The following is a 15,103-nucleotide window of genomic DNA, read 5'->3' as shown; positions in this document are numbered from 1 at the left end:
TAACGTGGTTGCTGATGCCCTGTCAAGAAGGCCTGCCGTATGTTCTTTATCTCAGATTTTGGCGGATTGGAAGGAATACCTGTTGGTTGAATACTCCAAGAACACTTTTGCTTGCGAACTAATGGATGGTCAAGTGTAGGATGACCGATACAAGGTGGTTGATGACATCATTTATTACAAGGACAGAATTTATCTAGTACCCGAATCCAAGATGAAGGAAAAGGTTCTGAAGTAATTGCACGACTCTCCCTTGGCTGGACACCCGGGGTACTTGAAAACCTACAGACAGATCCGTGAAAGGTTTTCCTGGAAGGGGCTTAAGAACGACGTCTTGCAATATGTGCGGGAATGCTCCACCTGTCAGTAGAACAAATCTGAGCATAACCTACCGGTCGGACTGCTACAACCATTGCCAATTCCCGACCAGAAATGGGATAGCATCTCGATGGATTTCATTACTGGACTCCCCAGAGTGCAAGGAAAGGATTGTATTTTTGTCATAGTTGACCGATTGACCAACTATGCACACTTTTTTGCCATCCCCACAGGATATCGAGCAGTTCAAGTAGCCGAGTTGTTCCTCCGTGAGGTGTTCCGCCTACATGGTTTACCGCGAAACATAGTTAGTGACAGGGATAGCCGTTTTCTGAGTACGTTCTGGATGGAGTTATTTCGGTTGGTAGGAATCGAGTTGTCACCCAGCACGAGCTACCATCCACAGACAGACGGACAGACCGAGATTGTGAACAAATGGCTGGAGGGTTATCTCAGGAACTACGTCTTAGCGCAACAGAAGGCTTGGGTTCGCTGGTTGCATTTGGGTGAACACTGTTACAACACCACTTATCACATGTCGATAGGCATGCCACCTTTCAAAGCACTGTACGGGTATGAGCCTTCTTCATTTGTTGACCTGACATTGGGAGACAGTCGTGCACCGATGGCCAAAGATTGGCTTCAGGAGAGTTTAGACATCCTGACATCTCTCAAAGACAACCTGCAGAGGGCTCAGAACCAACAAAAGATGTATGCTGACCGACACTGGATTGAGCGGAATTTTGAGGTTGGTGATCTGGTTTGCCTCCGACTTCAACCGCACAGACAATCCTCCTTGAAGACAAGTGGTAAGGAGAAGCTGAAGCCGCGTTTCTATGGGCCCTATAGGGTGGTTCGGAGAGTGGGTGAAGTTGCCTACGAGTTGGAGCTTCCTGAGGGGAGTCGGATTCACAATGTTTTTCACGTGTCATGTCTGAAGAAGGCCGTCGGGTAGCGCGCCGCAGTTTCCAGGGATTTGCCACCCATCGACGAAGAAGGGCAACTAATTCTGGAGCCGGCTGATATCATCGATGTCAGAGAAAAGAGGTTGAGGACACGCACAGTCAAAGAGTTCCTTATACGTTGGAAGAATCTACCCATCGAGGATGCCACTTGGGAAGGCGAGCAAATTCTGGAGCATCCAAGTCTGCAATTGCTTGAGGGCAAGCAATTTTTGACCCGAGAGGACTGTGATGTCCCCGATATAATTAAATAATAAATCTAATTACCTTGTTGTAAGGCCCCAAATTTAATAACAAATCTTTCGGGCCCCTTTTATTTAATTAGATTAGGCAAGTTTTGGTTGGTCGTGTCGGCCCATTTGTAACCCTTCGGGAAGTTTCCCAAAGCCCATATATATGGCCGTGTTAGTCATTATTGTAGGCATGCGAATTTGGTATTTTTCCTTTATTTGTGCGAATTTCAGTTTGGAGTTCAGCTTGTCTATCATTTCGGAGGTGAGAGATCCTCCCTACTTGGCATCCGCAGTTTCGGTGGGAGTCCTCCTCACCCTAGTCTGCTTTTGTTCCGAATCTATGTAATCTGCAGTGCGATCATTATCAATATAATTTCCCGTGCATGTGTGGATATTCATCATCAACTCTTAAGTCTCTTGTGCCTGTGATAATAATAAATTCCACTACGCTTTACAAATTGACTAAGTATCTAAAGGTCTCGAAGGCGAAGCATACACACCGTATGGACCACTACCGTACGCCCACAGTACGCCTTACCTCCCGCCGTACGCCCATCGTATGCCTTACCTTCCACCGTACGCCATTCCTCCACCGTACACCCACCGTACGCCTTACCTCCCACCGTACGCCATTCCTCAACCGTACACCCATCGTACGCCTTACATCTCACCGTACGCCATAACTCCCACCGTACGCCATACCTCCACAGTACACCATTCCTCCACCATACGCCCACTGTACGCCATACCTCCACCGTACGCTATTCCTTCATCGTACGCCTTCTGTATGCCCCATCGTACGCCTTACCTTCCACCGTAACCGTACGCCCCACCGTACGTCATTCCTCCATTGTACACCCTCACCTTCACCATACTGTCACACCCACACGCTCTCAATTTTTGCCGTACATTGGCAAGGGAACATTACATACAAGACTTACTAAAACAAAGCAAGAAAAACTGAAAACAGAAATATTTTTTGTGACATAGGACTGCTTATACATCTGGAAGCTCCTGCATCAATAACTAGGACTCTCATATCAGCTACATAAAGTCAATTTTCAAGGCCTAAAGATTGGCACAAGAGTATCTAGGTCAGCATCCAGCAAGGGAAGAATTATCAGCAGCTTCTTTTGAAGGTTTAAATATTATTATCAATTGTATTTTACATTATATAAGATGTAATACAAATTTATGATTAAATGGAAGATTGTTGTTGAGTATTTTTTTTTAAAAATAGCAAGCTGTCTTTATGTTCATTTTGGTTAATCAATTAATGGATAAAATTCTATGGAACAAGAACAAAGATCAGAAGGGATGTCATAGAAAAAGGGCAATTGGCATTTTCCAAATCCTTATAAAACACAAGAAATTTTTTGGCAGCCCATTATAATGGATAACATCTAAAGGTTATATCAATATATCATAGTGATATTGGAATGCATGCCTGGTCTACAACCTTTCTTTTAGATAATGTAATTTTAAGAAGAATCGACAATTCATGCAACCATCCACCAGACCAAGATCACTTCAAATTCATGCATGTCAATTTAGCTATATTGTTTTACTAGTTTATCGGAAAAAGAAAGTTTTATTTCAGCACAACAATACAGATGGAAATATCATCTGCCAGACTTTTAGCATCCAGCACTGCAAGCTTTGATAAGCATTGAAACAGCCTTCTAATCATGCATTCATGGGTAAATTCTGAGATGTTTGTTCTATGGGCCTTGTGAATAAAGCTTTCCTTGCTAGCAGGCCTAAATTTAGTTTTATAATGCATTGCATACCTTGACATAATAGCTGGTAAATGTGCTTGCCATACAGCAAATAATAATATGACCAGCGCCTGACATGGGGACCCACTATCTGGTTAAATTTTATATCTGTAGTATTTCAAGAAAACAGAAACTCCAGTTAAAGGAAAAATAGTGAAAACTTGACATGTCTACCTAACAAATCAATACAATACAGCATCTAGTGTGCATATTGAACATTGGAATATCTTTGTGCATACTGAACGTTAGTCACAACATAAATTTCAAGTATAAGTACATTGACTGATGTACAACAACTACCACAAAAGTTTATAAGCATCATATATTCAACCATATAAACCTTTTAGCCTTCTTTCTATCTGTTCTTTCCCTTATCACAACCAATCCACCTTCCCACCAAATTTTCCTGATTCCCACCATACTAGTAACCAAACCACTGAAAATTTGGATAGCAATACAAGAGAGAATCTGCATAGAACCATATAAGTTTAAATAATTCTTACATTTTATGTTTGAACTGGAAGCCTTTGATCATATAAAAATCTTATTCCAAATGAATAAATATGGACAATTATGATAGAAAGAGAGCAAACGGACTTCCTCTCCTTGAACACACCACGTCATCCACTTCATTCAAAAACCAGTACTGTTTTGATATCATATATTTTCAAAACTTTATGCCACTGTTTGGCATGAAACATTAAAAATTTGCATAGTGATAAAAGTAGAGCAAGTGTCGAGAAGATTTCAGGAGAGACATCCAAAATAAGGACCAGATGTTTGCATTCCAAACCATTATGGAGAATGCTTGTCAGCTGTCTTCAAAAGACTTTTGCTGCTTTGTAGATTTTATGAAGGCCTTTGTCTTTGCCATGAGAGAATTGGTTTTCCAAATGCTAGTGCCTCTAGCCACCACCATGAGGCTCTACGAGGTGGTTGTAGAAAACTCACAAACTTCTCACAGCTTCTTTGGCTTTATGAAGAGAACCATCAAGGTCAGATGGGTTGCTCTGTTTCCTCAACTCTTTTAGGTATTTTCATAGATGAACTTGAGGACTTTTTCTACTAACATGCTTGTTCTAACAACAGCTGTTTAATGCACCATGCTCTGATTTCTATACTGCTTTTTTCTGATGATGGTATACTTGCACACCCTATTGACAGTTTTACACATAGATGCAAAACTCACACCACTCACAAGTAACATAATAACTCGGCAATGGGTTATTGTGAAAAGCTCACAAGAAACTCCTGAAAAACTCACTGAAAACTCATCATTAACTCATGATTTGTGTTTTAAAACTTGATTGCTTTTCAGCCTTACAAAAAGTGTTCCACAGGGACACGACCCCCCCCCCGCCCCCCCCCAAAAAAAAAAAAAACTCGCATCCCCTGTAGGGGGATGCTTCTGAGCCTTGGGGACTTGAAGGAAATGTCCCCCCACAGCACCACCACTTTCGCCACCTCTGCCAAAACGCAGCCAGGTCGCTTGCTATATGGCACATGCCATTACATACTGATTGCAACATTTAACTTTGTGAAAACTAATTGGCCTTTCATGGGGCACTTAAAGAGATGTTACATTGCAGATTTTGCCTTGAAGATTTCAATTCACCTTTATTTTTCTATCAGCGCCACTCCCCCACCACCGCTTCGCTGCTGTCCCCTTTCTGTCCCCAAATTTAGGCCCTTGGTCCCCCAATCCCCGAAACCCGTCCCTGCATCCTCTTGTCCCCTTGTCAAAAAACTCCATGGAACTATGATTTAAAAAAGTGACTACTTTTCATCATTTTGGACTCAGTGTTGTTGGAGCAATGGTGTTTGAGTCTGTAGGCATTTGGGAACAAAAAGTTGACTCTTCTAACCTCTTATTTAACAACTTTTCGAAACCATGTAACTATAAAACATTCCCATCTTTTTAATTGTTTTTGTGTCTTCATTCTGTTTTATGCTAACCGCTAGGGTTTAGCAACTAGTTTTATTTTTATTAACTGCAATGCTGCTAGAGTTTTGTTCTATTTTCTTTATTTTCTTTTTACTAGAGTTTATTTCTGTTGGATAAAGAAAATTCAACCTGTTTGAGCTGAAGATATTCTTCAAAAACTTCTAATAGCATAGGATCATTTTTAACAAAAGAAAATCTCTCTTTCTTTGATGCAATCAACTCAGCAAATTCATTGTTCAGGGGTGACGAAAGAGTAGAAAAGGATAAAAAATACGTGCTTTGGAAATCACCAGCATAGATGGATGCTTTCATTAATGATATTCAGAGAGGTAGGAAAGACATCTTCACCACAAAGGAAATCATCATCTGATCTAGGTTGTAAATCTGCCTTATGAATAACAATTTCCACGAGTATAGGATCATCATTGTTAATCTAGAGAATCCATTGGCAAATCAAATGAGTTCAATGGGGGCCTAGGGGCAACAAATCTACTGAAGTCAAGGGACGCCGCCCCTTGTAGGGTTCTAGGGGCAACAACCCCAATGAGGTCAAGGGGCAATGCCCCACACAAACCTTCATGACGCACATCATTTTCATGATTTTTACGAAGAAAAAAACAATGTTGACAAAGCCAAAAATAGAGATTTCGAAGTGTTTAACCAACATATGCCAATATGTGAATAATTCTTTGAACTAACTTCTTTCTACAAAGTGGTTATAATAATTGATAAGCAAAATGTTTGGCTAATGTGGTAGCCAAAAACCATGTTGTTGTACACTAAAGTTTGGATTTGCAATTGACTGTCATACAAGGTAGTACGATGGAAGGGAAAGGCGTTGAGCTATCTATTTGTCATACAATGCAAATGGAGAGAGGTTACTAACAGTTGTAAAAAGAGTGTCGTATGATATAAAGATGCCACCAGACGATGCAAGGATGATGTCGTACAATGCTGATGCAATTACAAACTCACCTCGTCGTACAGTATGGACTCTTGGTTATATGATGTAGAGGAATGAATGAAATAGTCGCACAATGTAGCCGAATGAATGAAATAGTCGCACAATGTAGCCGAGTCAATGAAATAGTTGCACAACATAAATGGTGTCGTTGGTGTAGGAGCACCTATGGAACACCTATGAAGCACCTATGAAGACCTATGGAGACAAGGTGCACTAGGGTCATTGATAGGCCCTCATGGAGAAGCAATGAGTAATGAAGTCCAAAAGGCCTTTAAGGTCTTAAAACAATGTAATCATGGCCATTAGAGCCAATAAATGCAATGAAATGTAATGAAAAGGTCAAAAAGTGTAAAATTGACAATTAGGCTTAGAAAGGGCTAAAATTGGGTTTTGAAGGGTAGAATAGGTTTGTGAGGAATAAAACATGTTTAAAATGTTTGTAAGGTCATCTTAAGACCATTTTTATGTGTTGGTAGAGTTAGGGGTCAAGTTTGTTCATGTTGACAACTTTGTTTGTCAAATGACAACTTTTGAGCAACTTTTATTGTCAAAATTGCAAAAAAATGATAAAAATAGGTGGTTAGAGGTAGTTGGGTGTTTATGGTTCGGTCTTGAAGGCCACAAATGCTATAAAATGATGTAAAACAATGATATTGGGGGATATTGTGAGTGTTTGGTCGAAAACAATCAATTGGAGCAATAAAAACCATATTTTCCTGTGCATTTTCTGAGTTTTCAACGTGGACAGTCAGATCTTTTGTTAATTTTGATGCATTTAATGTTTGTATTTTGAAATATTCTTGTTTGGGGATGATAAAGGAATGATCTAACTCTGTTTTGGAGGAAGTGGCATTTGATTTGGTGTTCATTTGATAAAGATATCAAAGTTTTACTAAAATCTGCCAAAACCTTGAACTAGGGTAACCCGTGACCTTGCAAATGTAATATCTTTTGTTTTAATGATTAACCAAACCTCATTTTGGGCAGGGATGAGGGAAAGGATGTATACTACCTGTCCATGGTGTGTGCAAGGTTCCATGAAAGATTTGGCATGTGCATGCAAGAGGTTTTTATGACTGTTGTTGTCACAGGGGCAGAATGACTGTTACAGTCAAGTGAAGAAGGCTTTGTTTGATATGACAAAGTGTGTGATGGCCAGGAGGGCTCAGGCGAGTGTTGGTTGGTGTGTTGACAACCTTCCTAAGGTGTTGGAGCAAGTGGAGTGCCCAAGGAAGGGCTTAAACCAGTGGGTTTCCAAAGATATCAGCAGACTGTCATAGTGTGACAAAATGACAGTCACAAAAAATGTAGCCTGATGCGGGGCCCATATCTCGAAGTTGAACCGTTGGATTTGTCTAAAATTTTAATATGTTGTTCGAAATCAATTTCTTCAGAATTTCACAAGAGCAATTGAGGAGTTTTGAACCAGGTCAAAAGTTATATATCTTTGTGTATAGGTATATCTAAGAGGACAGCAAGAAGGTAACTTTGTTTTTATTTAATCCAAGTGTTGAGCATTTTTGTCTTGTGAACCTAGTTTGGAGTTTAGTGGTTTGTAATACTTACAAATGCAATGTGGAAGAGTATAACTTGGTGTTAGGGTATTGAGAGGCTTAAGAGTCAAGTATTGATCCTTGAGTAGGGTCCAAAGGAGTGAGTAGGTTATCAAACCTTGAGAGTGCAGTCTTAGTCATATTGATGAGATGATCAATCATGATCAATAGAAGTTGGAATGGGGAGTTGGTTTCACCTAGCATGTAGAAGGATCCTCTGGAGTGTCACCTTGAGTGATTGAACCCTTGAGAGGTCTAGAGTAGGGGATCCCTCTGTATCAGTCGTACAATAGAGATCAATAGGTAAGGTTTTATAATGCACACTGAGGGATAAGGCAGTTGTACAACATAGTTCTTTTCTCACCATGCAAATGAATTTGCTAGTTGTACAACATGTTTTATAGGTCATACCTAAGTTACCGATTCGAGTACGGATATGAATGCGGATTCGTGGATTCGGCAAATTTTTTTTTCTTCTTGGGTACGGGTACAGGTACGTTCGTACACACACACATATATATTATATATATACATATGTCATATATTATATATATGTTCAAACATCAAAATTATATATGTTCAAACATACAAATATGAAACATACAATGTAACTTTCCCATACAATGATACATAAATGATAACAAATAAATGATACATAGTTGTTTTTTAATTGTTTTTTTGACTTCTATGACCCGTGGGCCCTGTTTTTGAGAACCCATGGGCCTTGGTTCTCCTAGGTTCTTCTGGGTTCCACCTGGGCAGGACCTGGGTGGAACCCAAGGAGAACCAGGCTCAGACCAGGACCGGGCAAGAACCAGGACTGTAATGTCCACTTCCTTGTGATGTTGCATTCAGTGGTCCATTGGCCTATTCCAGAGACCCCTAGGCTATGTGGAAAGATGAATTAAGGGTTCCCATGTTCGTTGGAGTTCCGACCAGACTTGTCAGGGGTGGAATGTGAACTTACTATTTTTAGTAAGTTAAGGTTTGGCCGTTAGGATGGTACAGAGTTGCTAAGCTCGCCAAGCTCTTTCTCTGGTTGTGAAGACAACGACTTTCAGAGCATTATTTCATGACTTACTATTTTTAGTAAGTGGCAGTTTGGGGCATTCTATTTTTGGCAGTCCTGGATTTGGTCCTGTTCCAGCACAATTCAGTGATCCTCATTGCTCAACCTCATCCGGATTCTGTTGATAATTAGTACTGGAGTTATAAGCGATTTAATTAAATATTATTCCTTATCTTAAGGTTATTATTTAATTATTTTATTACTGATTGATGTTATGGGGAATTGTGCAGAAATTGATATTTTTCCTAAGTCTTGCCTAGGTGAATTATTTAATGGATATAAGGAGACTTTATTTTCGACGATTTTTGGACTTGGGAAGTGGGCGCCACTTTGGGTCCACCACATGAAATGAAATGCAGTTTGAATGAGGTGAATTTGGAGGCAGTTTCATTTGAATTTCAGAGTTGAAAAGCTATATAAACAGGTGTTTGGCTCCTCATTTGTTTATCCAGAGAAAATATATCGTTATGCTATCAGAATGACTCCAGACTTCTTCGAGGGTGAATACCTCCTAGATCTTTCCTTCCGGTTTCGAGTGTGAGACATCACTCCTAGCTGTGGTTCGAAGTTGTGAGCTTTTTGGTGATTTTTGGGTGTGTTGGTGAAGAGTTGTGTGCTGCTGTTTTTTTGAGTGTTGCTGGTGTGTGTTGGCTAGAAGTGTATTTTGCTCGTAGCTATTGGCATGTTGAGTGCATCATTTTGGGTGAAGGCTTGTTGGAAGCGTATCGGAGAGACAATAATTCTCCTACATTGGTGTGGCATTTGGAGAACTCTCCAATTTACAGTTGCAAATCGAACTATTCAGCCAAAACGCCATTTCCAGAATTGCCTTGGGTTGCATGCCTCGCAGTTGTTGCTCTCCAGTTGCAGTTTTAAGGTATTGATTTGTTTGTTTATCTCATACTCTTCATTTGCTTTTGGTTTGGCATGATTCCATTTAGTTTTGAGAGAATTACGAGCATTTTAGTAGGTTTTGGGATGGCTGGTTCTGCGTTTTCTTTGTATTTGATTTCAGAACAGCAAGTAGTGTTTATGGTGAGAGTGTGTTAGTGAATTCTTGAGATATGTACTCCATTCCATCTTCTTTCACATCTCTATCTTTGTAAAATTGCTTCAGTAGTACTGACCAATTCATTCTATGTTGCATTTCCCGTTGAACAAGTGGAAGAGGATGGCTTAGTCGCTTGAATGTTTGTAATTCAGTTTTGTCCTCCCACTGAGCAAGTGGTTGAGTGATAGTTTTATGTAAAAGTCCTCCCGTTGCATAAGCGGTAGAGTGATTTGGTTCTGTTACGCTCTTGTTACCTTGGCTGGTTTACCGCCAAGTCTTGTTCTTCATCCTGCTGAAAAGTGGAAGGTGTTGGCTTGCTGCCCAGTATTGTATTTGCATTGTAATTTCCAGCGGATTAGTGAGCTAACAAACCCCTTATCACCGTATGCTCTCACCTTCCTACACTGGACTCTTGGTGATCAGAAAGTGGAAGGGTCACTTTTCAGTAGCATTTGGATTATATTTCCTAACTTTAACGGGTGCATTGTAATATTTGTTGTGCTTGAAAACCGAAAAAATAAATGGGAATATTACAAGGACCCGGACCTAGCCTTTTTCCCCAAGAACCGATATCTTAAGGTCATACGATATAGTCAGGCCTTTTAATGTAGCCTGGCTTTGTAGTTGTGCTTTTTAATGTGGTTGGGTCTTTTATGTAGTTGGGCCTTGTAGCCAATATTTTTAATGTAGTTAGGCCTTTTATGTAGTCGAGCCTTGTAGTCGGGATTTTTAAAGTAGTTGGGCCTTTTATGTAATCAGGTCTTGTATTATTTTCTCCTTTAGTTGCTGGATTTAATTTTTCAATACAACATTTTCTCTTTTTCCATTCTAATTTTTCCTTATTTTCTATTTTTCTTTTTCTATAAATTTTCTATGAAGTTGATTTGACTTGACAAGTATTTATATGCTCCAAATAAAATATTTTTCTCTTGGTACTCTCAGTAATTTTGCATTTTTCTACAAAGTTGAATACCTCTACTACAACTGTCATTTTTTGCAAACCATGGACTGCATCTCACACACATAAAGGTCCAAATTTTCAAAATAATTTTTCATCGGTTGCTCATCAATGATGGCCGTAGCTTCAAGAAAATTACAAGTAAACAAAAATGCCTCATAGTCCTCCATTTTCTAGTGAAATAAGTTGCGGAGAGAATTTGTTTCATCCTCCAAGCATGACTGTAATTCTAGAATCCCTTCTTCATTCAAATCTATTAGACACAGATCATGCTTCACTGTCCATTCTTCTTCCAAGTCCAAATCTGACAAATCGGAGGAAGCTTCTTCCTCATTGATTTCTTGATTCTTCGAATCAATTATATATTTTTGGCCCTTGTTCTCAATGGTGATCACATTCCTATTCTAGTTGTGGTCAGCTTTGGCTGTTGCCAACCAACCCCGACCCAACAATGCATCGGTTGCTTTCTTATTCAGTGAAATGACCACAGAGTTCAACAAAAATGCTTGGGTTCCGATAATTGGCTTTTGTCCCATTAAAACTCCAAGTACATTAATGCCTTGTTGATCTGCACCCATCAATTGAAAATTTGGGGGTCAAATGTTAGGCTTGCCTAAAATTCTCCAAGGGTCTTCCAAAAGTACGTTCACACCACACCCACCATCATCAATTGAATTGGTGAGATTCCTTTCCAAGAATGATCATATTCACCACTACCGGTTTCTTTATCATGTTAACTATTATGAACATTTAATCAATCACTTGGTCACCGACAATGGAGGTTTAGTTATTGGATCTTCATTCTTACCAAATTCCAATTGAGTCATAGCATGCGCCATCCCATTCTTCCCCGATATAGTATTAGTCATGACATTTCGAAGTTCAAGAATAATTTGTAATAAATGGACACTACTTTAACTAGTGCGGTATTTTGAAATACTTGCCTTGTAATATTTGAATTGAATGGTAATTCATGTGTTACCGTACTTGCATTTGCATTTGAATGGCATCATTTTGTTAGCCATAGCATTCTCCACTTTGACCCTTGCTTCACAAAGCATTTCTCTTTTTTCACATGGGTCCAAGTACATAACCTTCTTTGCTTGGACAAGAGTAATGTCGTCATGGTCTTGATGCTAGCTTTTTGCTTCAAACATCCAATGTCATCATGGTCTTGAAGTTCACACTATTTGCACAATAATTGCACTTTGTCCTTGTAATGTCCCCTTTTTGGGACATTAGGAAAACCCATTAAATAATTAAGTTAAAGTTGTCTAAACATAATAATTTAAAAGACAACTTAATTTAATTATTTATTAAAACAGATTTAAGTGACTTTAATGTCAACATCAGATTATAAGATGAAGTCACTTTATTCATAAAAGGGAATTCCAAGAGATAGGCAGTGGGCAAACGAAGAGTCATAAAGTTGAGCTATTTAATATCTTGAGGAGGCTCATATTGGGCATGCTTGGTTTATGTTTGGTTTTGTATTCTCTTGGAGAATTCAGGGAAGCTTTGGCTTTCAGCTGGTTTGGGGACGAAAACCCTCAAACTTGGAGGCAGTGGACGAAAACCCATTGCAAGAGGAGTTATCATATGATTACGGGTGACTCAATTGTTTTTATTGTTATGCTGGTTATCCAATCTAACTATAAGTTCTGTGACTACGATTGGATTTTGGTAATTGCATCATTGAAGATTTCAAGCAGTTATCTTTTCTATTTCAGAATTATTGTTTAATGTTTATCAGTATAATCTTGATGAATAAATTGTAGTCAATTGCATGCAAAATTGTTGTTGAATTTTTGTGAACATAGGGTGAAAAATCTGGAAATTAATATCCATAGGGGGATATTTTAGTGGTATTAGAGCGGGAAATTCTGCTAGCCTGTGAGGTTTTGTTTGAGTGACAGATACAAATTTGTAGGACTGGAGAATTAATGTTTAATCTAATCAAAGTTTGGATGACATTATTGCTGGGGATTTGTTTATTTTGAAATAAATATTAATATCGTCATAATTGGGGAATTGATGAAAACATTATTTGATGCCGATTTAAATGTTTTTTGATTTAAAAAAATTCAAATTTAAAATATGGCCAGGTGAGCTTTGAACGATTTCTTCTTCGTGACTCCTCACATCCAACACGACAATCACAAACCGGGCGATTAATATTTGGCAGAATGAGAAATAGGTAATGGTTACGGGCACCTGAAGCTTTCCTTGAGCAGGAAAATTCGAATTGAATATTGTTTGTCTGGATGCCCTCCAATAAGGAATCGATCTATCATTATATGTTTGCTGTGAAGATAATTGGGGCGACATTTTGATGCATATTGAAGCTCTCGTGTGAAGGTAGTGTGGCAATGGAGGACAACTTTAGTGTTTAAAAATTAAAAGGATCACAGTGGGCGACAATATGTTGGAATTGGTGGGATGTATGCTGGCCGATTTCCATGGTTCTGGGCAGATTGGTGTAGAGGTTGAATGTATCAGGACTCTAGCGTGGGAAAGAACGATCAAGGCACAGCTTTGTATAGTCAGATAAATTATTACCAAGTCTTTAGTTCAATTTCTAGGCGTGAGCTTACAGATTTGTAGTTCGGGGCGAAATATTTTTGTAGAGTAAGGTTTTTATTGGTTCATTTGTTTGCCATGAGTCTGGTGTTTGTGGGAGGTAAGAACTGTGTAGGCGTGAAACTGTGAGTTCCCTTCTTTGGTGAATGTGGAAACGACATGCAAGACATTCCCGTGGATTGCAACTGTTGAAGCGTGGATGAATCTTTGGGCGTTCTGGGTGGCCGTTACATCTGCTGTGGGAAAAACAAGAACTCGAGAAGAGTTTATCGATGATGTGTTGTGGAAGTTCTTCTAAATTCAGAAACGTACTTTGGACTCATGAAATACCAATTACAGGTGCTATATGTTTGCCCTCTCGGGTAAACGGTTAAATGCAGAAAGTAAATGCACAGAACATAACGGAAATATATTAAATAACCAGCCTCCGTATTAATTCCACAGTCCATGTACAATAAGTGCTTATAACATTACATCTGACATGACTAACATGATCCTCCTTCGAAGAAAAGGTACACAATATATAATACCTGAAGGGGCGCGACACAACCGTCGCGACTCCAACTACCTACCCGTCGGCTAACTAACTGACCGCCGTAACTCATTATTACCGACGACAACATAAACATAATATAACAACATAACATAATGATTATTCCCGTCAACATCATCCCCCCCAAGAAAAGAAGTCGACTCCGACGACTTAATACAAAATAGAGATGAACGGCAGGAACTACTGATGCCAGTCGGGCCCGGATCTTATACACTTGCTGCGTCCTTGCCTAAAAACCCTTTTCTGCTACCATCCGATGCTCAAGTGCGGATTTCACCAATATTGCTTCCTTTGCCATCACAGTCCTCTTGTGCTTAACCCAAACTTGTCTGCAAAACACGTTTTTCAGTCTCAGCTTCCACCAACTGCTACTCAATTGATACTATCTCCCTAGCCAATTTGTCCTCAATGGCCACCCGTGCTGCTCTCCCGACATCCAACTTCTGGGTACGCTGAACTAAGTCTCATGTGACTATTGCCTCCAACTTGGTGGTCAGCTCCTCCCGAGCCCTCTGTGCATCCACCAAGGCAACCTCACGTCCAACCGAGACATACTCCGAGTTCCTCAAAGCGTACCGATCATGCCTGGAGGTGGCCACAATCCGCTGGCACAAATGCTAGGAGACACCTCAAATCCTCCATCACACTCCCCAAAGGCTAAAAACTGAACTGAATAACTCCCTGGTGTCATACAACTGCGCGGACCTGCAATGCCTTCCCTCAAACTCTGTTTGTTCCCAACCTCCAAATCCGTCTCCCTCTACGGCTTATGGCTTCCCTGCCAATGCTTAGCTGCGGGCACAACACTTCCCGTGGTACTCTGTAGCTCAAAATAAACTGGGGGTCGAGGGGCAGCGCCCCCGCCGCCAACACCAATTTACAACCTTCAGAACCCCACGAAAGTCCATGGCGCGCATCATTTCTGTGATATTTTATGATGTCAAAACCCTTCTTCTACACTCCAATATTTTCAGTGTCTAGGCTCCAGACTTCAGCAAATCATTTTAAATCTGGCCGTCGTCATTTTTTTTTTTTTTTCTTGTTGTTGGGCACTGTAATGTCCCCGATGGCACCCCGGCCATACAACCTCCCTATACGGTCAACAACAACATTGGCACCTCCGATCGTGCGACTGCTTGGTC

The 15,103-nt window shown here is 40.0% G+C and overlaps 1 protein-coding gene across 1 annotated transcript in view; it reads right to left on the bottom strand.

Moving 5' to 3' along the window:
* The window catches only part of LOC131077993 (uncharacterized), a 73,277-nt gene that overhangs the window by 34,664 nt on the left and 23,510 nt on the right, over positions 1-15,103 (bottom strand). The window contains exon 6 of the mRNA XM_058015606.2: positions 3,301-3,396. Coding sequence (XP_057871589.2) covers positions 3,301-3,396 — 96 coding nt within the window. The remainder of the gene's footprint in view (positions 1-3,300; positions 3,397-15,103) is intronic.

The sequence above is a fragment of the Cryptomeria japonica genome, chromosome 5, assembly GCF_030272615.1.
Source record: "Cryptomeria japonica chromosome 5, Sugi_1.0, whole genome shotgun sequence".
In the NCBI taxonomy this organism is placed as follows: Eukaryota; Viridiplantae; Streptophyta; class Pinopsida; order Cupressales; family Cupressaceae; genus Cryptomeria; species Cryptomeria japonica.
The sequence above is the reverse complement of the archived record's forward strand: the minus strand, read 5'-3'. Positions and strand labels throughout refer to the sequence as shown.